The following is a 26432-nucleotide window of genomic DNA, read 5'->3' as shown; positions in this document are numbered from 1 at the left end:
CACCACCACCTAAATGCAAGGAGGGGATGATGGTTAATGGTGCAGGTTAGCAGTTTAGGGAAATTAAGAGAAGGATATACAAACGAAAAGAATGAGAAATGTGATTCTAAGTAGCTGTGATGCTCCTGAAGATCATTGTTGGAGACAGTGAAAAAAGTGGTGACACTCAGAGTGACCAAAATTACAGAAAAACAATAATAAAAAGCACCTGGGATTTGCTGCACAGCCCAAGAAAGTTTGTTACTTAGCTATTCCTGAAGTAGACCACATTCTTCATAGGCTCCTTTGCAAATTCCCTAGGGGGAAATCAGTTGTCTGCCTTGAATTTGACCAGTTCCCTCTCCCAAAAAGATCTGGGCTTGCTCCATCTATTCTTCATTTTAGCTTGGAGCAGATAATTTAATGAACAGGAGATTAGGATCCATGGTAATGTTGTCCAGCACCATTTTATTTAGAAGAGACTGCATCAAACTTTCTAGACTAAGACACAGCAAACTTCACAGATTTCACAGACATAAGAGAATATGACCTCTCAAAGGTCTTTTTGGTTCATTGAGCCTGAAGATGAGACACCATTGTGACACTTGTGCTGTAAACACCTAAATAGATGAGATCTCAGCTCAAAAATAACACCTCCGAACGTCATTATTTAAATATCTACGCCTGAAAATAATTATGCCAGACAACTATCAAGAAAACAACTTCTCCTTAGCCAGCAGACAAATGGGCAGCAGTAAATCAGTGGACATGACTTCTCAGCCCCCAAGCCTAGCTGTGAGTTTCCTGCCGGGTGGTTGCATTACCTGTTCCCATCTCCAGGAGAGGCTGGGGTGGTTCATTTGTGATCTCAGTCATAAGCAATGTCAAGGTGAGCTTTCACAACAAATGATGCCTTTGCCAGGGGAATGCAGCTTAACAGCACATGGCTTAATGTGGATTGAGCCATTGAGTGTGTTTAAATGGGTACAACATATTGGACCCATTTTTTGCACTTTGTAAAACAAAGCATCCAATTAACACAGCAAAACTAGAAAAATAATAAACATTATACTTTTGTATTTTTCTCCTACCAGTACATTCAATTAGTTCTTCCTAATAAACAAGATTCATTCATGATCAATAGGTCTCAGGACCGATTTTATTTTGTTATCATCAAGGAGAGCTGGCTTTGTTGTTAACCTTTCCATTTATTTAAAATGGCCTGGATTTCATATTCAATTTTTATGCTCCCTATTTCTGATTGTTTCCCTGAAATTGGAAATTCAAGGACTTTGAAAAATGGATTGAAAGCTTGCCTTATTTCTCTGTCACTTCTGCCTTTGCGTCCTCTGCAAAATGCTGTTTTGCAAATCATAAAGCTGGGGATTGCAACAAGTATTCATCAGAGTACGGCAGGGAAGGCTGTAGGGGTGGAACAGATTAGACAGTCTTAGTGAGGGGCCAGAAGCAAGAGCTGGTGGGAAACAATTAGGAGCTGAAATTAGAGCAAACTGGCATAGGCTGGCTGTCACTGTAGTCTCTTTGGGGGTGGTGTCCACGGCCTGAATGCACTTTTACACTGCTGTGGTGTGTGGTATTCTGGGAGCCATGGAAAAGGGCCTTCAGTGGGTTTATGAAACTCTGTTGAAGAATTCATTTTTATACCTAGGACTAATTTTCACTCTTTTTATAGTAACTCCAGTTGAAATAGTGCTGATACAGGTATGTGTCAGAATGTGAGAGAGACGGATAGTTATCCATCCCTGCACAAATTGTCACCTAAACTGCAAATGGCAAAGTTTGTCACACACACCCACCCCACACTTCCCTAAGCAGGATCACCATTGCTGGGGTATTCTGTACCTCTTTGAATGAGGCATTGCAAGTAAGTGGCTTCCTCAGAACAGGTTTTCTTGAACTAAGTCACAGCTAATAAGCACCTAGTGCCAGAAGTTTCCCCATTGAAGACATCAGCATACCCAAATAGCAGCCCCCTCTAAAGAGTAAAACTCAGGCCTTAAGTAACTGCAGAATGAGAAACCTCAGGCACTAAAGAAGTTATTTCTCTCCTGCATGAGCTGAAATTGGGTTGCAGTCACTGCACTGAAGCTGATACCAGGAGCACCTGGAGATCTCTTGTAATACCACTATGAGTGGTCACTTGGTAGAGGAGTCGGCCAGTAAGAAAGGAGGGGTCCCTGCAGGACAAACACCTGGGACTGCTGGCTCTCCTACTCTTCCATTCCTGTGCTCAGCTCTAGCCCCCAGAACTCCTCAGCCCTTTTTCCACCTTCTTAGCCCTCAGAGCTCCACTGCCAAGAACATTTCACAGGGAATGCTGAGCTGAGAGGTGACTGAACCCACAGCACTCCACAAGGAGCTGTGTCCTCAGAGGGACATGAGCACCCCACAGGGTCTGTGCAAACACAGCCAGTGGTGAGAACACCAAGACCTTTCAGATGATTCAAATGTTGTCACACTTGTCCCTTCACACCCCTCCATCAGGGCAGCCAAGGACCCGTGTTCCTTCTGGCTCTGCACTTTTCACTCCCATTCTTTGTGTTATTATGGTAAGTGAGGAAAATATTCAACTCCCAGCTCTGAGTCATTGCCGCCATCCCAAAAAACAGACTTGTCCTGAACTGCTCTTTCCCAGGAGCTGCCAAGCACTCATCCCAGTATCCACCCTAACTTCTTAGGCAGCTACAGACTACAACTTATAGCAGGAGCCATTAATACTAATAATAACCCCTTTTTAACACAAGACCTTTTCAAACTGCAGGACCCAAAAGCACTTGACGCATTTCACCACCTACGTGTTGCAAATCCACACCCTCCTAAGAATTTCGCAGCCATCACGGATGCAGGCTGAGCTCCTTGCACCTGCAGAGCAACATCACAGACAGACCTCAGGTTGTCCTGCCCCAAGCCCATAAATGCGTCACCATACAAAAGAACGAGGGGTCATCTGCAGCATAACAGCTCCCCACCGTGCTTTGATGTGCCACCAAACAACTCCACTTCTGAGCATTCCTGTTCACCAGGGCACTGTGAGTGGTGTGCAAGCTTCCATCTTCCTGGATCATTTCTCCCAGCAGCAAAATACTGGAGCTGCTCAGCTCAGACCAGCAGGCTTACTATGCAGGCTAACATTGCATCCAAAGATTCAAGGAAGAGACTGTGTAACCTGTTTAAGAGCATGAATACCTTCTGGAACAAGGATATCCTGTCTAGTTTGTTTGCTGTCCCATTTAACTGTCTGTCCATCCATCCATCCATGCATCCTTCCACCCACATAGTCACCATTATTCTCACTATAGCTGAGCACCTACATTTCCATGAAAAGGGCAATGCGTATTTGTTCATTGATAGCCATCTCATCTCACTTTGATTTATTTAGAAGGCAGGCCTATTCTTTTTGCTTGCTTTCACCTTGGATGCCACTGCCATGACTGACTTATTTGAGCATCTCTGATCTTTCCTGCCTATGACCATTTTCTGCCAAATACCTCTCTGAAAGGGCTTAATTTTAAAAAGAGACCATTTGCTGTAGTGAGCAGTGACTTTCTTTGCCTTTTCTTTCCCACTTGTGTGCTGGGGAGAGGCAGTGTTGGAAGGACTGCTGTGCCATACCCTGGGGTTTGAGAGCAGGGTCTGGCCTGCATTAGGGTGAGACTGATTGTGAGGAAGAGAGGGAGGCAAAGGGGAGATAGAGACGTGAGAAACCGCGTCACTTCCACAACTGCTACTGCTCAGGAGAAAGGAGCAAAAGAAATATATCTGCTTGCCTATTAATTTAAATCTAGACACAGGAAGAAGTCAACGAACTGTAATTTATGAGCTGTCAAAGCCTGAAAAATTCCTTTTGACACTGTATTTTCAGTTATTACATGCTTTCCTGCAAGACGACAGCGTAATTCTGTAGGGAGTTTTCTAGTGAACAGCACAATGGCAGAGGGCAGTGGGGGCTTTCTTATTATCTTTTCTTCCCCCTTTTGTCTTCTCTACCCACTCCTTTCAATCATCCCCCTTTTCCTACCTTGCTGCTTGCCCAAACAGCAGCGAGGAAAATCAGCAGCAGTCCCCACCCTGCCAGACCTTCAAAGCAGTGCTCCGTGCTGGGCTGGGTCCAGCACAGTGCAGAGATTTCTGGGGACTCACTGGGTGATGGGAATGGAGAGGAAACAATGACCACAGCTTCACCACAGACAAGGGAACTGCACTCTCTCACTCTCCCTCTGGCATTTTAAACACTCCAGCTGGTTTCCCTCTGCCTGTGCTAGGCAGCCACCACTGTCGCTGGCACACCTTTTGGTTGAGTCCCTCTCACTTGTATCAGCGTTTATTGACGAGTGCCAGGTTCCTTGGATGTTCAGAAGTTGGCAGCACTGACTGCCTGGCTCTCTGCTTCTCCAGAAAGTGAACCAGGACAGTGGGGAGTTCTGCCAGGATCCCGGGTCACAGATGTTTCCCTGGAGAAGAGCAGCTTCTCCTCTTTTCCAAGCCCTCCTGAAGGTTTCCTCCTTGGAAGGCAGTGCTAGGATGTTGGGATGGAGATTCCAACACACACCTGGACCACAAAAGCAGAGGGTGGGGTGGCATTTAGGTGGTAGTATTTGCTGGAGGGAAAGGCATGGAAGGGCCCATGGGTATCTGTCCACATGTCCATCAAGTTGTGGGGACACACAGGTTTGTATAGTGATGGCAGTGGCACCTTTGCCTAAATATGAGTTAATGGAGGAACTCAAGCTAACATCAAATGAAGCTTGACCTGAAAATGTTTCTCTCTCCTGAATCCAGCCTGAAGTTCCCTTGGCATCCTGCTCATTTCCTTATCACTTGGGGACAGGAGTGCGGGAGGCTTTCACAACAAATGTCATTTATCCCTGTATTTCCAAATCTTCCTTTTCCTTACACACACAATTGCTTTTTAATTTGAGTTGCTTGTGGTAGAGGTAAGGTTGTCTTTTTGCTTTATTTTTTCCTTCCCAGCTTTGGTTTCTCACTTACAGCTCAGAAAACCCTTTTAAGGTCTATTCTCTGTGATAGGCACTTCGCCTCCTATTTAGAGAATCACTCCCACACGCTGCACGCATCCATATGCAAACACACAGACATACGATTTTCTGGGTGAGCTGAACTACAAATCTTGTGCTTTAATATAATTTAGGCAGCCTGTGCAAACCTCTCTGAAGTCAGGATTATGGACCACTCTTCTGGAAAGAGTGTAGAAAAGTCCAGAGAAAAGGATCATGCTTTCTGTGGGGTTGTGCTGCAAGGCCAGTGCTAACAATTCCCAGAGTCTGTTCCAAGTTGTGTGTCTGTTTAACTCCACTGTGTCTCACTCACACCAAGCCTGAATCAGGGCCAAAACCACCACCTATTATTACTTGGGCAGTGTTTGAATGATCATATTAGACCTTCGTTAAGGCTCTGCTATCATCGTTATGGTAGCATGTTCTTTCAGAATTGCATATCAAAACAACCAAGGCCAAAATTGCCCTGGATTGCAGGTGGAGAGATGAAAAAAAGAAAATAAAGAGATTTGCCCAGAATGGCTCTCACATCTAATAGTAAAAACAGGGAGATAAAAGGCTGTCTGTTGAATGTAAGGTGAATCCTTAGGGAGCTGGGGACAAACTGTTGTATCTTACTCATGAGTGGGTTATTGATGGGCAAATTTTCAGTGCTTTTGTTAAAATTCAGGAAAACCTGCACCAAATCCTTCAAGCTACTGCTCACCAAGTCCTAGCCTCCACTTAGACAAGGTGTGAACTACTACCTAGAAGACAGGTCCAGTAGCTCTCTGTAAGAGCAAGTGCCACCAAATCACCCAGGGCTAGATCTGCCTCAGTCTGGGACAACGTGGCTGGAACAGGTCAAAAATGAGACAGGGCAAGCCAATAGTTAAACAGTGAAAAGACAAAGCAGGGTTCAATGCATGTTCCCTGACATCTTTTGGTTAACATTACATATGCTAAATAAATGTCATCCCAGCTGGGACCTGGGCTTTGTTTCCAGCTCAGAGAAATGTTCAGGGAAGCTGAATGATAAGAACCCTATTGCCTTTACATTGCTTCACTGTGCAGGGAAGTCTCTGAGTGCCTACAATACAAGTACTTTTGCTCCCAGGAAAAAAGATGTTGAGGTGGGGAAAGGAAAAAGACTGTCCTGCATTTCTCTTTGCATGAAACACTCTTAGGAATTCTGATTTTGGTTTCCTTTGTCTGCTGGTCTCTCCAGCTCTCACAATCTCTGTGGGAGTAGCTTGTAGCGGGTATTTAATCCCAGGGTCCTGCAGATATAATAATGGCAAGAATATAACAAAGAAGAAAAGGGTCCCTCCTAGGATAGCTGGGTCACTGTATTTGCAAAGATGACATCTACACCTGCACAGCAAACACAACCTGCCAATGAACCAGCCATTAAAAATAAGCTGCAATAACCAAGAGCAAAGAACAGAAATTACTGAGGTCTATGCCAAACTTTTATAACAATATCTGGAGAAAGTAAAATATGGTATTCCTTAAATACTATTCTTAGAGAATGGTGCTGCAGCAGAGGTGAAGTCCTGCTGTTCAAGCTGGGAGAAGGAACAATGCCAGAGGCAAGGGAAGGCAGGAGAGGGACTATGTGTCTTTGAGATCCTATCTTCCCCATGGCAAAACTGACTGATTGAGTTTTCCTTATCAGTATAAGTTATCTTGAGCTGCAAAGGTTCTCTAGAATTGGAACTTCCTTGTAGTTCTTGCTGAGCACAGTGTTCAAGAGGGTGGACGTTAAATGGATTAAGAAGTGGGTAATGGACAAATCTCAAAATGCAGTTGTCAAAGAGAAAGCATGATAGAGTGAGGGTATTTGTAGCAGGGTTCTGCACGGATCACTAGCCAGCTCTGACGCTAGTCAGCATTGTCATGAATGATGTGGAATTAAATATCCTGGCTGATAAAATCTGTGGATAACACAAAATGGAAAATTGTAAGGACAGAACTCTGATACAGAGTCATCTAAGTCACTTAGGTCAATCTGCGTGAGCTTCGGCTGGCTAAGACATTATGTGAGTGTTTCTGCAGAACCAAATCTAAGTTGACTCAGGGAGGAATAGGGCTACAAACCAGGCCTAAAGAAAGAGAGGTTATATTTCATAAGACAGCAACCCAGAAAAGTACCTAGGCAATGACCTAGAAAAGTGGTTCACACCGCTAAGGAAGACAACATTAGCTCCCAGCGTGGTAGTGGGCAAAACCATATAGTGGGACCTCCTGCTATATAAGCAAGGAATCTGGAGGACAAAGATTTTTTTTTAGTAGGTGGCATTGGCAGAGCGAAAACTGATCCCAGCCTTGCAGAAAACTGATCCCAGCCTTGCATTCATCTTTTAAAAACTCTAATAGTTTTTTTGAAAACTCATATAAATGAAACAGATGCCTCAAAGTGCCAGGCTTGAAAAGTTGTGTTCATCCTTGCCTGAGAGAACTCCAAGAGACTTGGGTTTTTATGGAAGTATCTTTTTCTGGGAAAATAGCCTATATACTAAAGAGCACTTTAATCACCTGGAGAGTGGCTGCACTTTTCTCCGAAACTTTTCTAATTTGAACGCAATGCCAAACACATTAAAGCGAGAAGTCAGAGACAGGCTCTTGTCACAAGAGGATGCACATCAAAGCAAACTATGATGCTGTCGGTTGCTCTGCCTGTTTTTCTCATAGTAAGACTTGGCTCCTCACCAGGACACACATTTTAGCCAATACACAGCCGATGGGGATGTCTGTGGGGCAGCAGCAGGATGGCTTCAGCACAATGATTCAGCCCCCTGGGGCAGCTCTGTGGGTGGCTCCGGTGTGGAGGGGCAGAGATCAGACCACTGCAGACCCTTTTTGAGCAGTCAGGTGTGTGAGCCTCGAGGTTTAGGGGGTTTGGGGAGAAAGGAGGATTTAGCCACTGTTATATTTCTCGCCGTGCAATGCCCATCTTTGCTTGCTGACTGATGCTGCAGATCACTGAAGAGGGTCTTTAGCACGGGGAGCGTGCCGAGCCCAGGCGCTGGCTCTCTGTGTCAGTGTTATCGCTCGCTGTCACATTTCGAAAGAGGAAGCAGTCTGTGCCACGCACGCAGAGAACAAAGCCCTCGCCAAGCCGAGTGAGAGTTACAACTTGTCAGCACGTCTCTCAGCCTGCCGAGGGCCAAACATGAAACACAAAAAAGGCCTGAAATGAGGGGAAAAGGGAAAATAATGGCACAGTGAGCTCTCAAGCTCAGAAAAGGCTTGCTATAAAACAGCACCTTCGCTCTCTGCCTCTCTCTGTTTCTCTGAGTCCTGGCTACTGATGAAGGGAAGAGATGACTCCCCTTAGCACAGTTACAGTACTGTTGCAGTAATAGGGACCAGAGCCAGGTTCAGATCTGGCTTGCACAGCCCTGCTTTCTCCACACACCCCAAAAAGCATTGTTAGCCAAAAAGTGTTACTAGTAATGATGAAATCTGAGGCAGAAAGAGCCTGTGGACGGTCATTTTCTCCTATATGGACAGTAAAGCTCTAGTGGTTAGAAATTCACCTTTCTGAGACTTAGACTTTACCCTGAATTATTTTTTTTAATTTCTTCCATTTTCAACATTGAGTAGGAATGGGATAACTGTTTTTTGTATCTGCTGATCTTGCCTTAGCTCTGTTGCTGGGAAAAATAATTGTATCATTTCACGGGGTATGTCTGTAATGTTGATTTATACCTACTAAAGATCTTGTTTCAGGAAGCTTTCTGGATTTATGCTTACTAATCGTTTGGTCCAGGTGTTTAATTTTCTGTTTTAAACACTTTTGACATGGATAATATGCCATGGCAAGAGCAAGACAACAGTGTGGGCAGCACTGTGCAGGGCTAAGATAAAAGACCAACTTCAGTGCCTTTCTGTGAAAAAACAGAGATGCATCTGTACAAAATGAGTGGAGAAAATTGACTGAAAACAGGAGACAAACTTCATATGGACTCAGTCCTGCATTGCCAGTTGTTGTTGATATAGTTGGTAGTATATGCATCCTTCAGGCTCTCCAGTCTAATTAAAATTAGATGAAGCAGAGCACTGTCAATAGAAAATTACTTAACAAATATTTGTCTTACTCCCACCATGGCATTGTGCTGCATCTCCTTCTTCTGATGTCCATACTGGTAAGGGATTTAGCTCCCCCTGTAAGACTCAACTGCTCTTTAACTAAGAAAAAACCCATCCAGTTCAACCCCCCTGGCACAGACAGGGATATCTTCCACCACACATAGTGGTTCAAAGCCCAAACCAATCTGGCCTTGTATACCTGAGTCTTCTCTGTAGATGAAGAGATTCCCCTTCTCTTGCAGTTTCTGTATGGAAGTCTTTGAATCCCAGCTCTTCCCTTTTGCTCTCCTCCATGCATTCCATAGTACAGGGTTTCAGGGATGAGCTCAGGAGTGGCACATGTAAGATTCAGGTGTGGTTTAAAGCCAGGATTTTATCTAACTGTTGATGAGCAAGGCAACAAATTCATTTTTCCTGAAGGAAAACATAAGGACAATAATGGTCCTTCGGATAGTCCAAGACCACCCTGCTATGCTACTTTATCAGAAGCAGAGCCATGATTCCCTCAGGAATAGTTACTAGGCAGTGTTAGGCTGAGCTGAGAAGGATTTTAAAAGACTGATGGAAAGGAGAAACTCAGGAAGGAGAGAGACAAGGTGGAATTTGGCCCTGAGCATTCCCATCTTCCTGCATTATAGAGAAGATGGTGGAGAAAACTTTGAGGTGCAAGCCACCAATATGTCACATGTATCCACTGCAACCAATGTCCTTTTGCTGTGATTTCAGACCACAGCAGCCAAGATCAGAGTTGTGGGACTGTCCCCACAGGCTTGCCAAGCAAAGGCTGACTAAACTATCTGAAAGGAGCGTGGTGCCATGCCTTTTCCTGACCAAGCTCACTCCTGAGACCCACCTGTCCACAACACTGCCAGCAGCACCAGTGCCTGCACTAAACTGTCTCTGCAGCGGGAGGCTGTTTATGAACTAATTCTTTACTGCTGGCATAGCACCCGGCTCGTTTTCACCTTTCTTAAAGGTTAACCTCATTTCCTTCTATTAGTTGGTTTTAGCGAATGCCATTCGGCGCGGCAGTTAAAGAGCTCTGTCAGCGGATGGAAATGACAGTGGCATTTAAAGCCAGTCGGAGCTGAGAGCTGGGGGGGTGGGAAGGTGGGTGGATGAAATAATCTTCAATAAAATGTTTGTAGGGAGATACTAAGTGACATCAAAGGAGTCTTGCTTTCCCCAAGAGGAGAAATCTTTGGCTCAACACAGTCAGTGGAATGGGTCTCCCCTGAGTTTGAAACCAGCCCAGATCCAGGGACACAAAGTGCCTGGAGGACTCCAGAACAGGGCACTGGATATCCCACCTCTATGGGTAACTTCGTTCTGGGTCCAGCTGGCCTTGATAGTGACAAGTGTGTGCTGAATATTACTGTCACTGAAGGAAAATTCCTCTGTGAGTGTGTTGATTACAAACTCTATTGCAAACCCCAGCTGGCATTTCAGGCCACCCTGTTTGACCCCAATTTTACTGCACTCCCTCACTGCTCTGCAGTGCTGTTTTAAACCTGGGTTGAGACCCACAGGAAAGTCTTCTTCTCAGAGGAAGGATGAGTTTTGCTGGTGCAGATTTCACAGGGGGTTTGTTTTCCTTGCTGCAACAGAATTGTGAACAGAGTCTAAGGAAACAGGCTGAATCAGGGAAATACATGCAGACTACCAAACCAAGGCACAGAAAAAGTGTGATGGGCATTGTCCAGGCTCTTGCTGTCCTTCTGCTCTGTCCTCACCAGAGCTCTCCTAGCATGGGTGTAATGCATTGTTCTGCATCAGGGAGAATGCAGTACCCAGCAGCAGCAGGGACATCTCAGCAGCATTTCCGCAAACCAAGACTCTGAGCCAAAGCCTGCAAGGCTCTCTAGCACTCTTTTTCATTAACTACAATAAGCCTCAGCTCTAACCCTGAATCCCTGATGTTTATTTCAAGCACTGGTGTAACATCACTGGAATATAATGTTCCTCCTCATACACACCTTAGGGCAACAGTCTAAATGAGCATGGGGATAAGTCAAGGCAGATCCTGCTGGGTGGCATCCTGAAGTAGATCCATGCATTTCCTGGGTCATTTGTTGAGCTGGCCAAAGCATTTCAAAGGAACAGCTGTCTAGTCCAACATGTAGTTTTGTAACAGGTAAAGCATTCCCCTGGAACAGGTTCATTTCAATGAGATTTTGCCAGGGGACATCTTTTTTTTTAATTAATGCATTGAGTTCTCTTTTCAGGAGGTACAAATCTATCTTTTTAACAGGATCTTTTTGATTTTATTTTGCTTCAAGTCTGTATTGTATTAAATCACTAGCTTCCTTTCTGAGTTAGACCAAAGGTTTGTCTAGTCCAGCATCTGCTGTTCCAACAGAGCCCATTAGAACAGTAGGAACAAGGCTTTTATAAAGAGTGATCCTCCCCCTAATACCCCCTGGCTTCCAGCAGACAGAGGTTTAGTGACTAAGATAGATTTTGCATCTGGATATTCGTGTTTTATAGCACTGAGTGGACATAACCACCACTAATCTGTCTCATTCGCCTTGGAGCTAATTTATGATTTTGCGTTCAGCAACATCCCATGACAGAAATGTCTTTTATTTATTCATACAGTGTGTGAAAATATACTTTCTTTTGTCTGGCTGAAAACCACAGCCATTCTGCTTTATATATTTTATGTTTGGAGGTTATTAAGACAAAGACTTTTTATTCCTCTGAGACAATACCCTGTAACATTTCACAACTGAAGAATTTCCGTATTACAAGAACTTTGGCCTCTCCAATTCAAAGTGGAAGCACATTTTTTAAGACATCAGTATTTCTTATAGAAAAAAAATCCATTTTTCATCCAGTTTCAGTCATTTCATTATATCAGTGTAATTGAGGGTGACAGCAGCAAAAATAATAATAGAAAAAAAAAAAAGGAAATGAAAAAACCTAAACAAAATAACTACCAACAACAACAAAAAACCTACTTAGCCACCCTGGGAAGAACTGGCAAGGATGAATTAAAGTTTCACAGTAGCAGCTTCTTCTTCCCAGCTGGGCTAGGAGAGTCACAAGGACAGGTTGGGAGGATCAGGCACCTCAGCCTCATCACACTGGCACCATATCATGTGCCTCCACTTTATTGTTCAACTGCCCATAAGGCAAGTGTGTTCTATATAAAAGCAGAGCCCATTTCTCACCTTCACTTTTATCAATAAAATCCTCCAAATGGGATGTCCACCTAGATAGAGTGGAACTGGTTTAAGAAAAGTTATGCCATCTTTTTAGGTGATCTGCCTTGTGGGCAGAAAAGGTCACTGTTAGGGTGTCCTGGCAGCCAGGGGGATTCTGAAGGATTAACTGGGTGGATCCTGTTTGGGCTCAGATCTTGTACTAATCACCTGCAATTGGCCATGTGCACTGCATGTCCAGCTCCACTGCTCACATCCGTAAGCAAATCCTTACAGGATTTCAGCTCTTGCTCTGTGAAGCAGGGTGAAATAATTTTTTTTCCCCAATCTTCTTATTTTTCTGCTTACAGTTACAGGCAAGACTATCTCTTTACATGCTTGCATACACAGCCTGGCAAACTCCACTTTTGATTTTAACTAAGGATTCCAGGTACAGAATCAAATAAGAAATGCACAAAACTTCTGTGTGAAATGCAGCTTCATAACTGAAGTGAACATTAGGCTATGAGCTGTATGAAGTAGGAAAGGTGTTATTGAGACCTATGAGATGTGCTGCTTGGATTCCTTTATTATTATTGTTTTCTTTTGCCTTTTCTTCATTTCCTTTGTTTGTAGATGAGGGGATGGAGAGGAAAAAAGCCAGCAAGTTTCTAAAAGCAATAGAGAAGGGAGTTGAGGCATTTTGTGGAGATCTTTAATGACATTCTGTATAATTTGAAAGTGGGGAGAAAAGGGGGGAGAGAAAAAGGGAATTAGCAAAAAAACTGGCAAAAGAAAAGTGGAATGTGGAGAGAAGCGTGTGGATGAATTTTAATGCAATCAGAAAGCTGTAATAATGGTAATAAAGGAATATATTCAGACGTCAAGAGAGGGAGAAGGGAACAGGACCCGCGACACCAGAATTTAAATTAGACATAGGCATATAATTCTCTTTTCTTCCCCCCCTCCTTTCCTCAAATGAAGAAAATGGAATTTTTAAGCACAGCAAAGGAGGGATTAACAATTGGCAGGTTTTCAGCCCTTTGTCTTTTGGCGAATCCCATTTAATCACCGTCTTTAATATTAAGGAGGCTGTGGCCGTGCGGGGCTGTCTCAGGCTTGGGGGAAAAGGGATGATATACAGAGGAAAAGAGAGATAACACTTAGGTTCAGGCAATTGTGAGGAAGTGTTTCAATTACCTCCACTGAAGTCTTTAAAAACTGAAGTTTAATTTGATCTGAAATGTCGTCCCAGCTCCTGCAAGAGAAAATATGTCCTTCCCACCCCCCTTCCTGCCCATGCCTATGCTGTTTCAATAGTCCTCGGTGCTCAAGGCTGGAGTGCTACCACAGATTAATGTCTTGGCCTTCTAGGCTTCTGGAAAGGGTTTCAAAGCCTCGACAGGTCACCAGTGAGATGAGTTTAGGAACTGAAACTTATTTTCCTGACATAGCAGTCTTGACATCACTGACCCTGCGGAGTTTGTCAAGAAGCTTCTAAGCTTTGCTCTGAATGAGCGTGAAAACCAAATGCCCCTTCGGGCTCAGCCTCAACCTCGTGTGGCCACAGAGTGAAAAAGGGATGTTACACATAGGAATTAAGATCTGTTAAATTCCCCAGAACCAAAGGCAGTAAGAGTTGTATTCAAATCTGAGCTGCCTCTGAAAGATGAGTGCAAAAGCACTATTTAGTGTTCATCTGAGGTGTCATTTGATAGTACAAAACAGTCTTCTCCTTCATCTCCTTCTTCCTCAGGAAATCAATCAAACTGGGCCAGGGTAACATTTGTGGATTCACAGGAGGAAGAAGCCTAAACAGTCATGAAAAATCCTGCCAAGTTTAGTCATAGCACAGCTGGACACATCTACAGTTCCACGCTGGATCTCCTTAGGTGCTTTCTCCTGTGAAGGTTTCCAGGGCTGTTCCTGAGAAATGGTAACTGTAAGAACAGGCTGCAAATAACTAGGGAAAGAGGTCTGATTTTTACTTTTTTTCATTATTGGAAGGCTGATTTGAATTTGGATATTTTTTCCTATTGTGGCAGGACTGTGAAAAGGAAGTGTGTGTTTAGGCTACATGTTGAGTTTAGAAAGATCAGATTTTGACTCCCGAGTCTTTTCCTAAAAAGCATTGCCTCATGAACAATTCTCAAAAACATGCCAGTTGTGTGTTTCAGATAACGACTAAACTTGGAAGAATTATGAGCTGCCAGGCACAGTTCAGAGGCAGAGGCTTTGTGCTTTGCCTGGCATGGGGTTTTAGACTTCTCTCACCATCAGCTTTCCTAAGCAAGGGCTACAAATAAAATGGATCTTTGCAGGTTGTTTTACCGGCTCAATATCAAACACCATAAAACCTGTCATTTAAGATCTGCACAGGGAATAGCATCTCTTGGCAATGGACAGTTGTGGCAGTGCTGTTCAGCAAGTCAGAACTACGGATATTTGTCTTGGGGTTATAATATGCAGAGCTGTACAAGAAGATTCTGCTGTTAGAACCATTTAGGCTATGCCTTCATGGCAGGGTTTGCCTGGCCTGTGGCCAAAGTTTTGTCCACACCCTTTGTGCACAGAGGAAGCCTGAGTGTGTTTTCCTCTGCACTGCCCAGATGAGGCTCTTGGGTTGCAGTTGGGTTTCACGTCAGTGCAGGCACAGAGCAGGTGTTGCCACAGCAGCACAGACCAGACAAACCCAAACCCAAATCCAAACCACACCCACCCTCCTGAGCAGAACCTTCTTCTTTATCTCCTTCCATTTTCCATCATAACTCTGCACTTTTTGCATCCTGCTCATACACTTGCTCTCCCAGAAAATTCCTGGATGTGGTTTAGCAGCTGATGCACATTGAGGACCTCTTCCAGTTTCCTGTAAAGGAGATCTTTGCTCAGGAGGGTAGAACTGTAGTGTAGACTAGGATACTGAAAGTAGAGAATGAGCCCTGTCGTGTTTAATTTAAAAATATAATCTTAGATGTTGGGTTCACCCAACAACTGGCAGCAAGTTGATTTTCCTTCCAGTCTCTCATAGGGCCAACAGCAGCCAAAATCTGTGTTCTCTTGGACACAAGCACCTTGATCACCATGACACTGTCTTTAGGAGTCACACCACTGCAGGATGTGAAAATGTCTCCCTGTAAGAAAACTCCCAAGATACACAATCATTGTAATTTACATAAATAGGCTTTCACTGAGGACTAAACCTTGCCTTACCTGCCCCCCCACCCCCACCCCAGCCCTTGCATGGAAAGGAATTGGGAAAGCTCCAGCCTCTTAAATCTGATAGAAACCATTGCAGGGTTCAACCACCAATCTGACTCCCAGCCTGCCAGGTACGTTTCATTACTACTGCCAGACCTACCCAAGCTCCTGACGTGTGGCAAACCTCACCAATGCCCAGTTTAGCCTGTTACAAACACCAATTAGTCTTTTTACAGGTGGGGAAACTGAGGCTGCCTTTTGCACAGGGTAATTTGTGTAGCCCATATTTCCACTGAGGCAGCTGTCCTTGGCAAAGATATATTGTAAGCATTTAATAACACTAACTGCACAGCCATCCATCTCTTTGGTACCAGGAAAAACAAATCACTCTACGAGAAAAGTGGTTTTGCCTTCCACAATTTCCAAAGCATGGCTTGAGATGGGACTCAGGAGTCCCAAAAACCAGTCTGAAATGTACAGAAAAGAGATTCGGACAAGCTCTTGAATATCCTCATGGGTCCTCTCTCCCATAACTGGATCAGGAATGATTTCCATTTTTTCCCAAAGCAATATTTTGGTTCTATCTATTGAAAATAATTAGTGGCATGTTCAAAATAAGCAGAAGGAAGAGGTTCCTGACTCAGTGCGTGCTTAAGCTGCAGAATGTCTTGCTGCAGGATGTGCTGGATGCTTGTAAACACACATGGGTTCAAAAGTCCACTGAACAATTACATCAAAGAAAGACACTTCAGAAACTACTACATATGAAAAAAAAAAAAACAAACCCAAACCCAAAACACTGCAGAATTCCCTGAATTGCAGAGCACTGAATTCTAGGAGAATATCTGTGGGAGATTAACAAAATTCCCTGTTCTTTTACTCTTCCCAAGATATCCACAACTGGCTGTTGCCAGAGACAGCAGAGTCAGACAGACCCTCTGTCTCTTGTTCAGCTGTTCTTTTGCTCTGTTTACAGGATCCATGTCCAAGTCAAGGCTCAGAGTGCAGCCAAGCAATTAAGTAAGAAAAATCCTTCAAACTAAGTTTTTGACATGCAACAGTGGAGAGTAACGCACCTGTGGGATGAAGCTTCCTTCTTTGTGCAGGAGAATTATGCTCCCACACCTGGGCTTATATTCATTTGCGCTTGTCCCCATCACACAGCTGTTCAGATTAGCTGTTATTCTCTCTAGCCCGGGTGTCTCAAAGCCTCTGTCTCCAGCAGTTGGAGACCAGCAGCTGTGCAATCATATCTGCTAATGTACGGGATATAAAGGATCTGTTAAGTAAAACCAAACCAGGGAGGGAGGAGGGGAAGAGATCAGTACAAAGAAATCACTCCTGCTAAGATGTGATTAGGGATGCCCCACAACACCCAGCTGCAAGGAAGAGGTGAACTCAGCAAACATTTTAAAGCCTGCAGCAGAATTAGCCCCTTGAGGGTGTTGTTTGATATGGGGAGGAGGAGGGAAAAGGGACCAAATAGGAGCCACTGCAGGTGGAAGGAGCGTTTGCTATTGTTTGGACTTAGGTAGCAGTAGGTTTCTGTTGTTTTGAGAGTGGGTTGGGCTTTTGAGTCTTGTTGGATTTTTCCCCCCATCCTAATTTTTGAAACACCTCTATTTTACAAGGTTCATGTATTTTCCAGCAAGGTACCATGGAGAAGATAATTAGCTAATTTACAATTAGCTACAACAGAATTCATAATCACTTCCCCTGTGGAAAGGGTGGTAATCATCATCACGTAGCTGTAGGACTGCTGTGAAAATGGCAATAGGAGTGTGAATCCCAGGCCCTGGGAAATGCCCTGCTTTTAGTCTATTGATCACCTGATTAGCATAGGTTAAGGGGACTGGTGGGGCATTCCAGCTCGACAGAGTGACAGCTTTGAGCGTTCAGATTTGAGTTCAGAGCTCAAGCCAAACTTTCAGGACATTCAAGGCATTTGCAGCTCACTCTTCTGCTTTCTAGCTCCTTCTTTCTTCTTTGACTTGAGGTGGATACCTTGGTCATGATTTTCTGAAAGAAACACAGGTTTCTAGCTCTTTTTCACCACTGTAACTTTGGCATATTCCTGATCCCACTGGGGTTCTTCTGGACGAAGGGCTGCTCATGAGTCAGAAGTGGACTCTTTCAGCCCAGAAACCAGCCCTGACCTGGACTGCATCAAAAGAAAGTTGAGGACAGTGATTCTGCCCCTCTGTTCCATTTTTGTGAGACTCCACATGGAGTGCTACACCCACCTTTGGGGCCCCCACCATAAGAAGGGCATGGACCTGATGTAGAGCACCCAGAGGAGGCCACAGAGGTGATCAGGGAGCTGGGGCACCTCTGCTGTGAAGACAGGCTGGGAGAAGGGGATTGTTCAGCCTGGAGAAGGCTCCAGGCAGACTTTATTGGGGTCTTTCAATACTTTAAGGGTACTTAGAAGAGAGGTGGGGACAAATTTCTGAATATAGCCAGTGCCCAACAATAAGGGCTCCTGCTTTTCATACAAAAAAGAGCAGATTCCCAGTAAGTACAAGGAATACTTTTTTTACCTAGCAGGTGGTGAAACACTGACATAGGCTGCCCAGAGGGGTGGTAGATTCCTCATTCCCAGAAACTTTCAAGATCCTGTTGGACAAGGCTCTGAGCAACCTCCTCTAGTTGAAGATGTCCCTGCACACTGCTGGAGGCTTGGACTGAATGACCTTTAAAGGTCCCTCCCAGCTAAGACCATTTTATGACTCTGAGTACATGGTGAACACCCTCAGTGCTTATCTCCTCTCCCCTCTCTGTCAAGGATGAGTCAGGAGAGTGGGCAAGGAAGATCCACTCTGCCTCTTCACTGATGAATGCCTCTTCACTGGCTTCACTCTGCCTCTTCACTGGCTTTTCTTCTTACACACACCTGCACAGAAAACTTCTCCAGGCTCCTTGTTTGTTGTGTCACTGTGCCAAGGAGATGAGCTTAAAGGCCTTCCCAGTGTCGGGACCAAAGCCCTGCAGCTTCTCCCCCTCTGCGTGTGCAAGCTGTGTCTGGGAAGGAGGGGAATAGCACCAGGGACAAATAATTATTAGCTATCTAAATTAGCCTGGGACACAGAGATGGTAAATCTGTCCCTCTTTATTTCCAAGGCCTTGCAAGCAATGTTCTAGATGGTAAAGCCAGTTTGCGCTTTCCCGACACAAGGATTCAGCCTCTTTGTTTTGTGTGAGGAATACGAGAACACAAGTGTATTTATATACTCTTATCTAAATGTACCCCCACGCACACACATACATTAGTGAGAGCTATCTGGATAAACACAATCCTGTGTCATGTCTCCCTGCGAGTGACCCTAATTTTCCCCCAGTCCCTCCACAATTGCTGTGATTCTTGTTCTTGTCCTCTTGCTCCACAGAGGGTCAGACATCCTGCATCTCATTGTCCCTTCTATCTCTTTAATTAGTGCCCGTCCTCCCCCTTCTCCCCCTCACTCCAGTGTCCCCCCTTCCCATCTCCTCTCAGCACTTGGTTTGCAGTGCTCTATTATTTCACCTTTCACGTGTGCCTCTCATTCGCCCAGGCCCATCTGACACCTCTGCCTTACACTTATCATGGAAACATAACATTTAAATACAAATAGAACAGGGAAAAATTTAACCCCTATTTGCACTGGGGAAGGTGCCAAGGCTGTGTATAAACACAGCAGGGAGATCTACAGACGCTGTATATTTATCTGACAAGTCGCGTTTCTTCACCACAGTGCCTTGCAGGCTGCTTTTCCTGACAGGCATGAGCTTCCACTGCTGAAAGAGTGGTCAAGAAGTGAGAAGCCTGGCTTGGCAGGGGTATTGGAAATGTCACCAAGGGGACACCTCTGGGAACTCTGATTTGCCATTGCTGTGGTCTTTCTCTCCCTTCCCATCCTCCTGTGAGGATCTTGGGGTACCACCTTCTGTCATTGTTGTGATTTGTTTGTGGCAAAAGAGGGTAGAGCTGAGAGGAACTTAATTCTCAGTATTATCACAGTGCACCAGCAGAAACCTCCTTGGCTCTCCTGGGTGCCACCACACAAAAATATCCACGGCAAGGTGGGTATGATGGACTCATCTTGTGGAAAAAGGCCAATAATGGGGTGTACAATAGTAAGGGAAGACAAAAATGTGAGAAGAAGCTCACCTGCACACCATATTCAGTTACAACACTGCAGGGCAGTGTCACTGCTCACAGTGATGCTGGTTTTAGGGTTGTCCCTACAGTGAGGTTAGCAGGGTGTCCTCAGGTGAGACAGAAACTGAAATTGTCACTTGGGAGAATGTAATAGACAGAAATTTGGACTCAAATTTGCTCCTCACGAAGGCAAAGGGAAGACACTCAGCTGTGAATCAATACTCGATGCACATCCATGTGCAGCCTTGAGGAGGCTACATGGAATTGGCTTCTTCCATCACACCTGCTCTCAGACTTGGTGAGTAAGCTCAGCATCTTCACTGCCTTCACAGGGAGGAGATGGAGGATACTCCTCATGGCTGCACATCTCTTGAGCTAGACAGTGTGATACTGTGAGGTACAACTCCCTCTTCAAGGCCACAGGCCAGTTTAGCCTGGAGCACAAGGTCATGCCCACAGCTCATGTTGGGGGACATCTCAGACCATGGGCTCATGCCTGGTCTCTTTTTGTCCTTCTCTTCTGCCCTGGACAGTGGTATTTGTGTTCTCCTTGACTGCGGGTTCACTTTGCCCTGAGACCCAGGTCTTAGGAAGCCTGGTCTGGAGGTTTTTCACCCCACAGTCCCACAGTCTGCAATGGTTGTGAGCAATGAGCCTGGCAGTGGAGGAGGTGTGGGACAGAGTCTGCCCAGTACTCTGAAATTCATGTGTGGATCCTGAGGCACACAGATGAGGAACAGTGTCTCACTGGAAGAGGAGGAAGTGTGGGACTCAGTGACATGGGTGGACTATGATTGGTAGAGATGGATCCTAGAGGCAGGCAGAGCTTAGGAACAGCATGATCTAGGACTGCTCCAGATTTGTGTGCAGCCTAAAACTCTGATTTTTGTAGGATGTAATGACCTCAAATCTCCTTAGATGACACTGGAAACATCTAGTGGGGAGCACCTGAGGTGTGCACCCATGCCCAAGACATAGCATGATGACCCCAGCACATCCCTTCTTCATTTTATTCTTGCAACCTCATGGCCTTATTTAGACATATTTACAAATCAGACGTAGTTGTCTTGCTGCATGGCATGTCAGGTTTTTTTGGGGCTGTGAAAGAGTAGTATATGATGACAATCAGGCTGCAAGAGGCTCATACAAGTACATTAGAGGATAAATTTATTAGCCAAGACCTGGAACATATTGAATGGTCCCATCTGCTGGACTCTTCTCTCACTCTTTCTACCCAGGATGTGCAAGGGTTGTTGTTAAAACACGGTGTTTAGCTCCCTGAAAGAGCTGGGATGTGAGAGGCAAATGCAGCACTTTGTTATAGAAACAACTGAAAGCAAAAAAACTTGTTAAATTGACTCATTTTTTATCACTCTAGTGTGTGATGGTGTAGATTTCTGAGATGGCAGATATAACAAATAATTCCCCTTACTACACACTGTTTTTCAGGAGGGACACAGGATGCTGATTTGGAGATGGGGTTGGAGGTGATGTCCAAGCTGTGGCTGTCCATGGGGATCCCCTTCATGCCATCTCCCCTGGGGCAGCAGCTCCTGGGGAAGGTGATCCTCACCTCCAACAGAGCCTGCTCCTGATGGACTGATCACCATCTTGTGGGCAGCTCACCAAAGCCCATCCTCTGCCAGCCAGTACAGCCCCAGTGTACTGCAAAGGTGCAGGAGAGGGGGAAGTAAAAATAAAAATTTCAGTGGTTCCTAAAACACCTGCTTTTAGCTTTGCATAAACTAGACCAGACAAGGCAGTTTCAGGCCAGTTCCACACTAGAGAGTTTTGCTGACAGAGGAGGGATGTGATTTTTTTTTAAATGATACATTTATATTAGCAAAAAGTCTGGTGAAAACAGTTACACAGCTATAGGAGAGCTTTTGCTGATGCAGCTTATTTGAAACAGGGGAAGCTGTATAAAGTACAATATAACATTCTTTTGTTGTGCTGGAAGTATTTACTAGACACAAAGTTTCTAGGCAAAACCTTTTGCCATACAGGTTCCTAGGTCTTTCGGGCTGATCTGCCCCCTTCCTGAACACCTTGCAGGACAGCTGGTCTAATTTGCTAGGTGAGTTTTCTTCCAGTGTCTGGAAAACTTTGGTACTGGGCTCTTTTCCTGAGGCTCTGTCACACACCAGACTGACAGACAACCCCCAGATTGCAGAGGGAACTTCAACAGCTCTCTAAGGTTGGTACCTCACATCTTGGAGTCTCTTCTGCAGGACACCTTGGCCATGGGACAAACAATGCCCAAATGACCTTCTCATGAGGTGGGGACAGCCTACGAGCTGCATGGTGTTAGTTAGTTTGTGCTGCCAGCAAAGACCTCCAAACACCTCTCTGCCTAATCAATTCCATCATAAAGTATGAATATTTCTGGCTTTAACATGTCTATCAGAAGGCTATTTCTGTTTTTCTCACCTATCAGAGGTGCACCTGTATCTCCCTAAACCTATTTTCCCTACCAGTTCAGCAGCCTAGCTGAAGGCAATGTAACTCCTGCTTTTCTGTGGGCAGTACACTTTCCACTGTCGTGGATAACTCGACTGCAGGGTTGAAAGCTCAAAATATCCTCATGCAATAGCCACTGCATGAAAAATTATTCACATCCAAGGCTGTAAAGTAATTTGCCAATGTGCAGGTGCATCTTGGAGAGGGGAATTTTGATCAAACACTGGTTGAAGCAGAACAGATTGTCTACACCGGTGATTTCTCAGGGAACAAAAGTGACATGAATTGCCCAATTAGTCAGCCAGAAAAGGGTTATTGCAAACCAGTGTTTTGTTCAGCTTTAGGTTAACCTGTACATTAAAAAAAATAAATCAAATTAAAAAAATAAAATTATTTAGATATTTACATATATTTATTCAAATTATTTACATCTGCTCTGTAACGTGCTCTGAAAAAACCCTCTTGGTTCACACATTTACATAGTGTTTAATGAATCATAAATAAGACATTTATGAATCATGTGCAAATGGCCTGTTTACATACACAATGTAAGCTATGTAAATTTCCTTTTTTTCTTGGTGTAATGGTAGTAGTCTCTGAACAAAAACCTGATCAAGGGGTGTCACTCAGCCCTCTCTGAGATCTCTCTGATAATCATTACTTTGTTTCCACCAATATTTTCTGGAGGTGTCTCACGAAGATCCCCAAACTTGGTATAAGTCTGAGCATAAATCACAGAAAGGTTTGGGTAGGAAGGAGCCCTGGAGATCATCTAGTTCCATTCCCTGCTCTGGTCTCACTCCAACAAGCTCATGTCCTTCCCACGCAGGGACCCCAGAGCTGATGCAGTGCTCCAGATGGGTCCCACCAGAGTGGAGCAGAGTATCAGAATCCCCTCCCACCCCTGCTGCCCACAGGGCTCTGGATGCAGCCCAGGTCACGTTTGGCTCTCTGGACTGTGAGTGTGCAGTGTTGGGTCACACTGAGCATCCTTTTTCAAAATAAAATTTTCCACTAGCAGCAAATGTCCTGCTTTGGCATGAAATACCACCTGCCTGAGCTATCTCAGATATTAGCAATTGTATAAGTTAACTTTATGTTTCAAAAAACAATTTAAGTTTCAAAAACTTCTGGCTTATTTCAAATGAACCTTATAAATATATTAAAAATCTCATCCAAACTTGTAGATACATGTCTCTGAGTGGGCATGAATGACAAATCTCTAGTTTACAGGCTGTGACTTCCGTTATATCCTGATTTAAAAAAGCTTATGTCGAACATTTTTTTCCTGCAACTTATTTAGTATTGCGAGGGCTACTAACTTATGTTATTTTTCATTTGGAGTTGGTTCCTTTATGCTATATTTATCCACATGCCTCTTGGATTGCAGTCTGAGCAATGTTGTCATTTCAGTTATCACAAACTGACTGCAAAAACTGATCAGAAGGAGGAAGACTTTGGTGCCTAGATTTTAAGAGGCAGATAAAGATTTTATATATAACCAAACTGCGTTTGTTTGCTGTTTGGTGGTCTGGGTTTTTTGAAATTTGCTGGATGATTTTCAAGCATTCATGGGAAGTCAGAGTTAAGGCTTTTCGAGCCAGCCACCTGAAAAGACTAGCAGCTTCTGAGATATGTCACCTCAGTGAAGTCACCGTTTGTTTTGCATGTGATACTGAGCCGTCTTGGCTTTCACATCCCTCCTGAAATATGGTAAGCATCTCTTTATTTTGTTCCAGAAGACAGAAAACTCTTTGTGGGCATGCTCAATAAGCAGCAGTCGGAAGACGATGTGCGCAGGCTATTCGAGGCGTTTGGCAACATTGAGGAGTGCACAATCCTTCGGGGACCCGATGGCAACAGCAAAGGTAAGGGATGGCTTGTGTTGTGACCAGACAGCCTGGGATTCATGTAAATCCCATTTTCTGGAGTGACAAAAATATGGTGTAGCCCCCAGAACAGCATTTCTTGCTTTAGGACGGGTCACATTTTTACCCTGCTGGTCACTCTCTGCTTGTGTGTGAGAGGAAAGAGCTGATTGCATTTTAAAACACACATCTCCAATGGGCTGTGTCTCACCACTGACCACTGGTCAGTGCAAACTGACCCCTGTTACTGCTTGGGCAGAGTGTCCCCTCTCAACAAGGCCTTTACATTCACTCAAGATGTGCTCTCCCCACCCCGCTGAACAGGACAATTCTTTCTTTCAAAAAAGCCAATTCTGACACTTTACATCGTGACTCTTGGGCTCCATCATCAACTCCACTTAATTCTCATCCACCAGCCCCAGGTCCTTCCCTTCTTCACCTGGTCTTTGCATGGACTCATAGCAGCCAATGAGCCCAGCTGCAAGGGGACAAGTGCCAGTTTAAATATTACACTCATTACACATTTTCTGTTGGAAACATGCAAAGGCTTCATTGCAAAACTTCCTCCTTCTGCCACCTTTTGTTACCTCGATAGCACAAAAGATCTTCTGGTACAGCCCAGGTGTGAGGATAAGGCTTCTCTCCTGTACAGAAAGGTCATTTTTCCCCCCATCAGTCTCTAGACAAAGTAACATCAATCGGAATAGGAAACCCTCTTCTCTTGGCAATATAATGTGTCCATTAAATATTGATCTACATATAAAATAGCATAAACTGTGTTGGCATGTGCAACACCAGGGAAGAGGCCAGTCCTGCCGACACAGTTCTTATCTCCCTGGATATTTTCGCAAGCGACAAATTCAACTAGCATATTTTTTCAACAGGGAGGCAAAAAATCCAAATCACAGAGATGCACTGGAGAAAGATATTGTTATTCCATAAAATCACTGGTGGCCAAAAAAAAAATCCTTCACACCAGCCTTATAGCTGTTCAATACACATCAGCACAGCTCAGCCTTCCTGATACAAATGGCTGAAAATAAGCTGTGGTCACCTTTCTTCAATTGCGTGGTTACTTTAGTTTCACAACACCCAAAGACAGGGGCTGCCCCCTGAGAGGCAGTAGGCTAGGATGCTCTAGAGGAGCTCCAATCACCATAATAGCAGACAGTTAAGCACATCATTCACTGAACAAATGAGTAAATTGGGGAAAAGCAAAAAAAATATGTCTGTATGCTTCCACCTGGGATGGAATCTAATGACAAAGGAGTTAAACACAGTAATAATAAAGGCAATAAAGTCTGAGTTCTGTAAGAAACAAATTCCAGAGGAGATCCAACCCATAGACTTGTCTTCATGCTTACTCTATCTTTTTTTTTTCCTTCTAAAACTATTTCATTATAAGACAGAATCTGAGTGGCAGCTCCATATTGCTAACCAGTTTAATTATTAGTGCTAGCAGGCTGCAATCTCAGGCTGACGTTTCACTGAGCTGTTCAGGATCAATACTGAGCCTTGACAGAGTTAATATTACCAGCTTCCATTTGCTGGTGCTATTTACTGAGAATGTGAAGCTCCTAATTTACACACACACAGTTTCGTGCATGCACACACGCACACAGAGCAGTCAATCCAATGGAAAACTTAAGGCTAGTGCCCTTATCTTAGGAGACAGTCAGGCAAGACACAACTCCCACAAAGTTATTCCCAGTCTGTAATGTTTTCCATCTGCTAGAAACCAATATGTGACACACATTGCTTGTGAGCTACTTATTTTGGGTAAAACCCATAAGGCTTAAATTCTATGTAAGTTGAGATTTAAGCAGATTGTCTAAATTCCAGATAGCAGTCAGATCCCATACACTTAAATCCTACCCAGCCCACCAGGTATCCCTGTGGTGAGCTTCTACACCCTTCAGGTGGCTCAATGCAAGCACTGGTCTCAGAAGTTGTGTTGTAGCCTCCCAGTTTAATGCCATCACAGTCCAGTCATAACCAAAAAGCTGCCTGGGCCTTTCCTGAAGCCATGGATGCTCTCCTGAGCCATGGGGCATGCCCTTCAGGGCCTGCAGAAATATCTCCTGCATGAGCCACAGCAAAGGAACAGTGGCTGGAGTGGGCAACCAAGCAGCAGAGGAGCTGAGACTGAGGAATTTCTCAGCCTGAAAGGGAGTGCAGCACATGTGTTTCCTGGGAGAGGATGCAGTGATGCTGCACCCCTCCAGGTAAAGCTGACTGGTGTTCAGCCAGGAGGGCAGGAGTTCTCAGGTGAGGGAGCTAAAGTGGATCCAGAAGGACCCACAGATTCTTCATTGCTGCTGCTCTCTGTGCAGTGAATTTTTTCCATTTTTTATTTTTTCCCATTCAGCCGTGTGCCTCAATAACTCGGAAAGTAAAAATTTCCCTTCACAAGAAGAGCTTTACCACCCACCAATTATAATCCTAGGGCCTGATTCTGCAGCCTCCTCCAATCTGTCAAAACAGCCAGGGCAGCCCATCCAGCTCTGGTCTGTAAGAAAAGGAACAAGAAAAACTC

The 26432-nt window shown here is 44.5% G+C and overlaps 1 protein-coding gene across 10 annotated transcripts in view; it reads left to right on the top strand.

Annotated features, from left to right (window-relative positions):
* Positions 1-26432, top strand: part of CELF4 (CUGBP Elav-like family member 4) — a 696490-nt gene that overhangs the window by 568689 nt on the left and 101369 nt on the right. For 8 of the 10 annotated variants that reach the window (XR_014846705.1, XM_085042053.1, XM_085042047.1 and 5 more), the window contains exon 4: positions 23768-23896. Coding sequence is in view for 9 of the 10 variants with exons in the window: in XM_085042053.1 (XP_084898179.1) it covers positions 23768-23896 (129 nt within the window). In the remaining variant the exon portion in view is untranslated. The remainder of the gene's footprint in view (positions 1-23767; positions 23897-26432) is intronic. The other 2 variants (XM_085042046.1, XM_085042051.1) reach the window with 1 other exon arrangement.

The sequence above is a fragment of the Lichenostomus cassidix genome, chromosome Z (genome assembly GCF_008360975.1).
Source record: "Lichenostomus cassidix isolate B80296 chromosome Z, HeHo_3.0, whole genome shotgun sequence".
Classification (NCBI taxonomy): domain Eukaryota; kingdom Metazoa; phylum Chordata; class Aves; order Passeriformes; family Meliphagidae; genus Lichenostomus; species Lichenostomus cassidix.
This window is presented reverse-complemented; position numbering and strand designations above follow the sequence as displayed.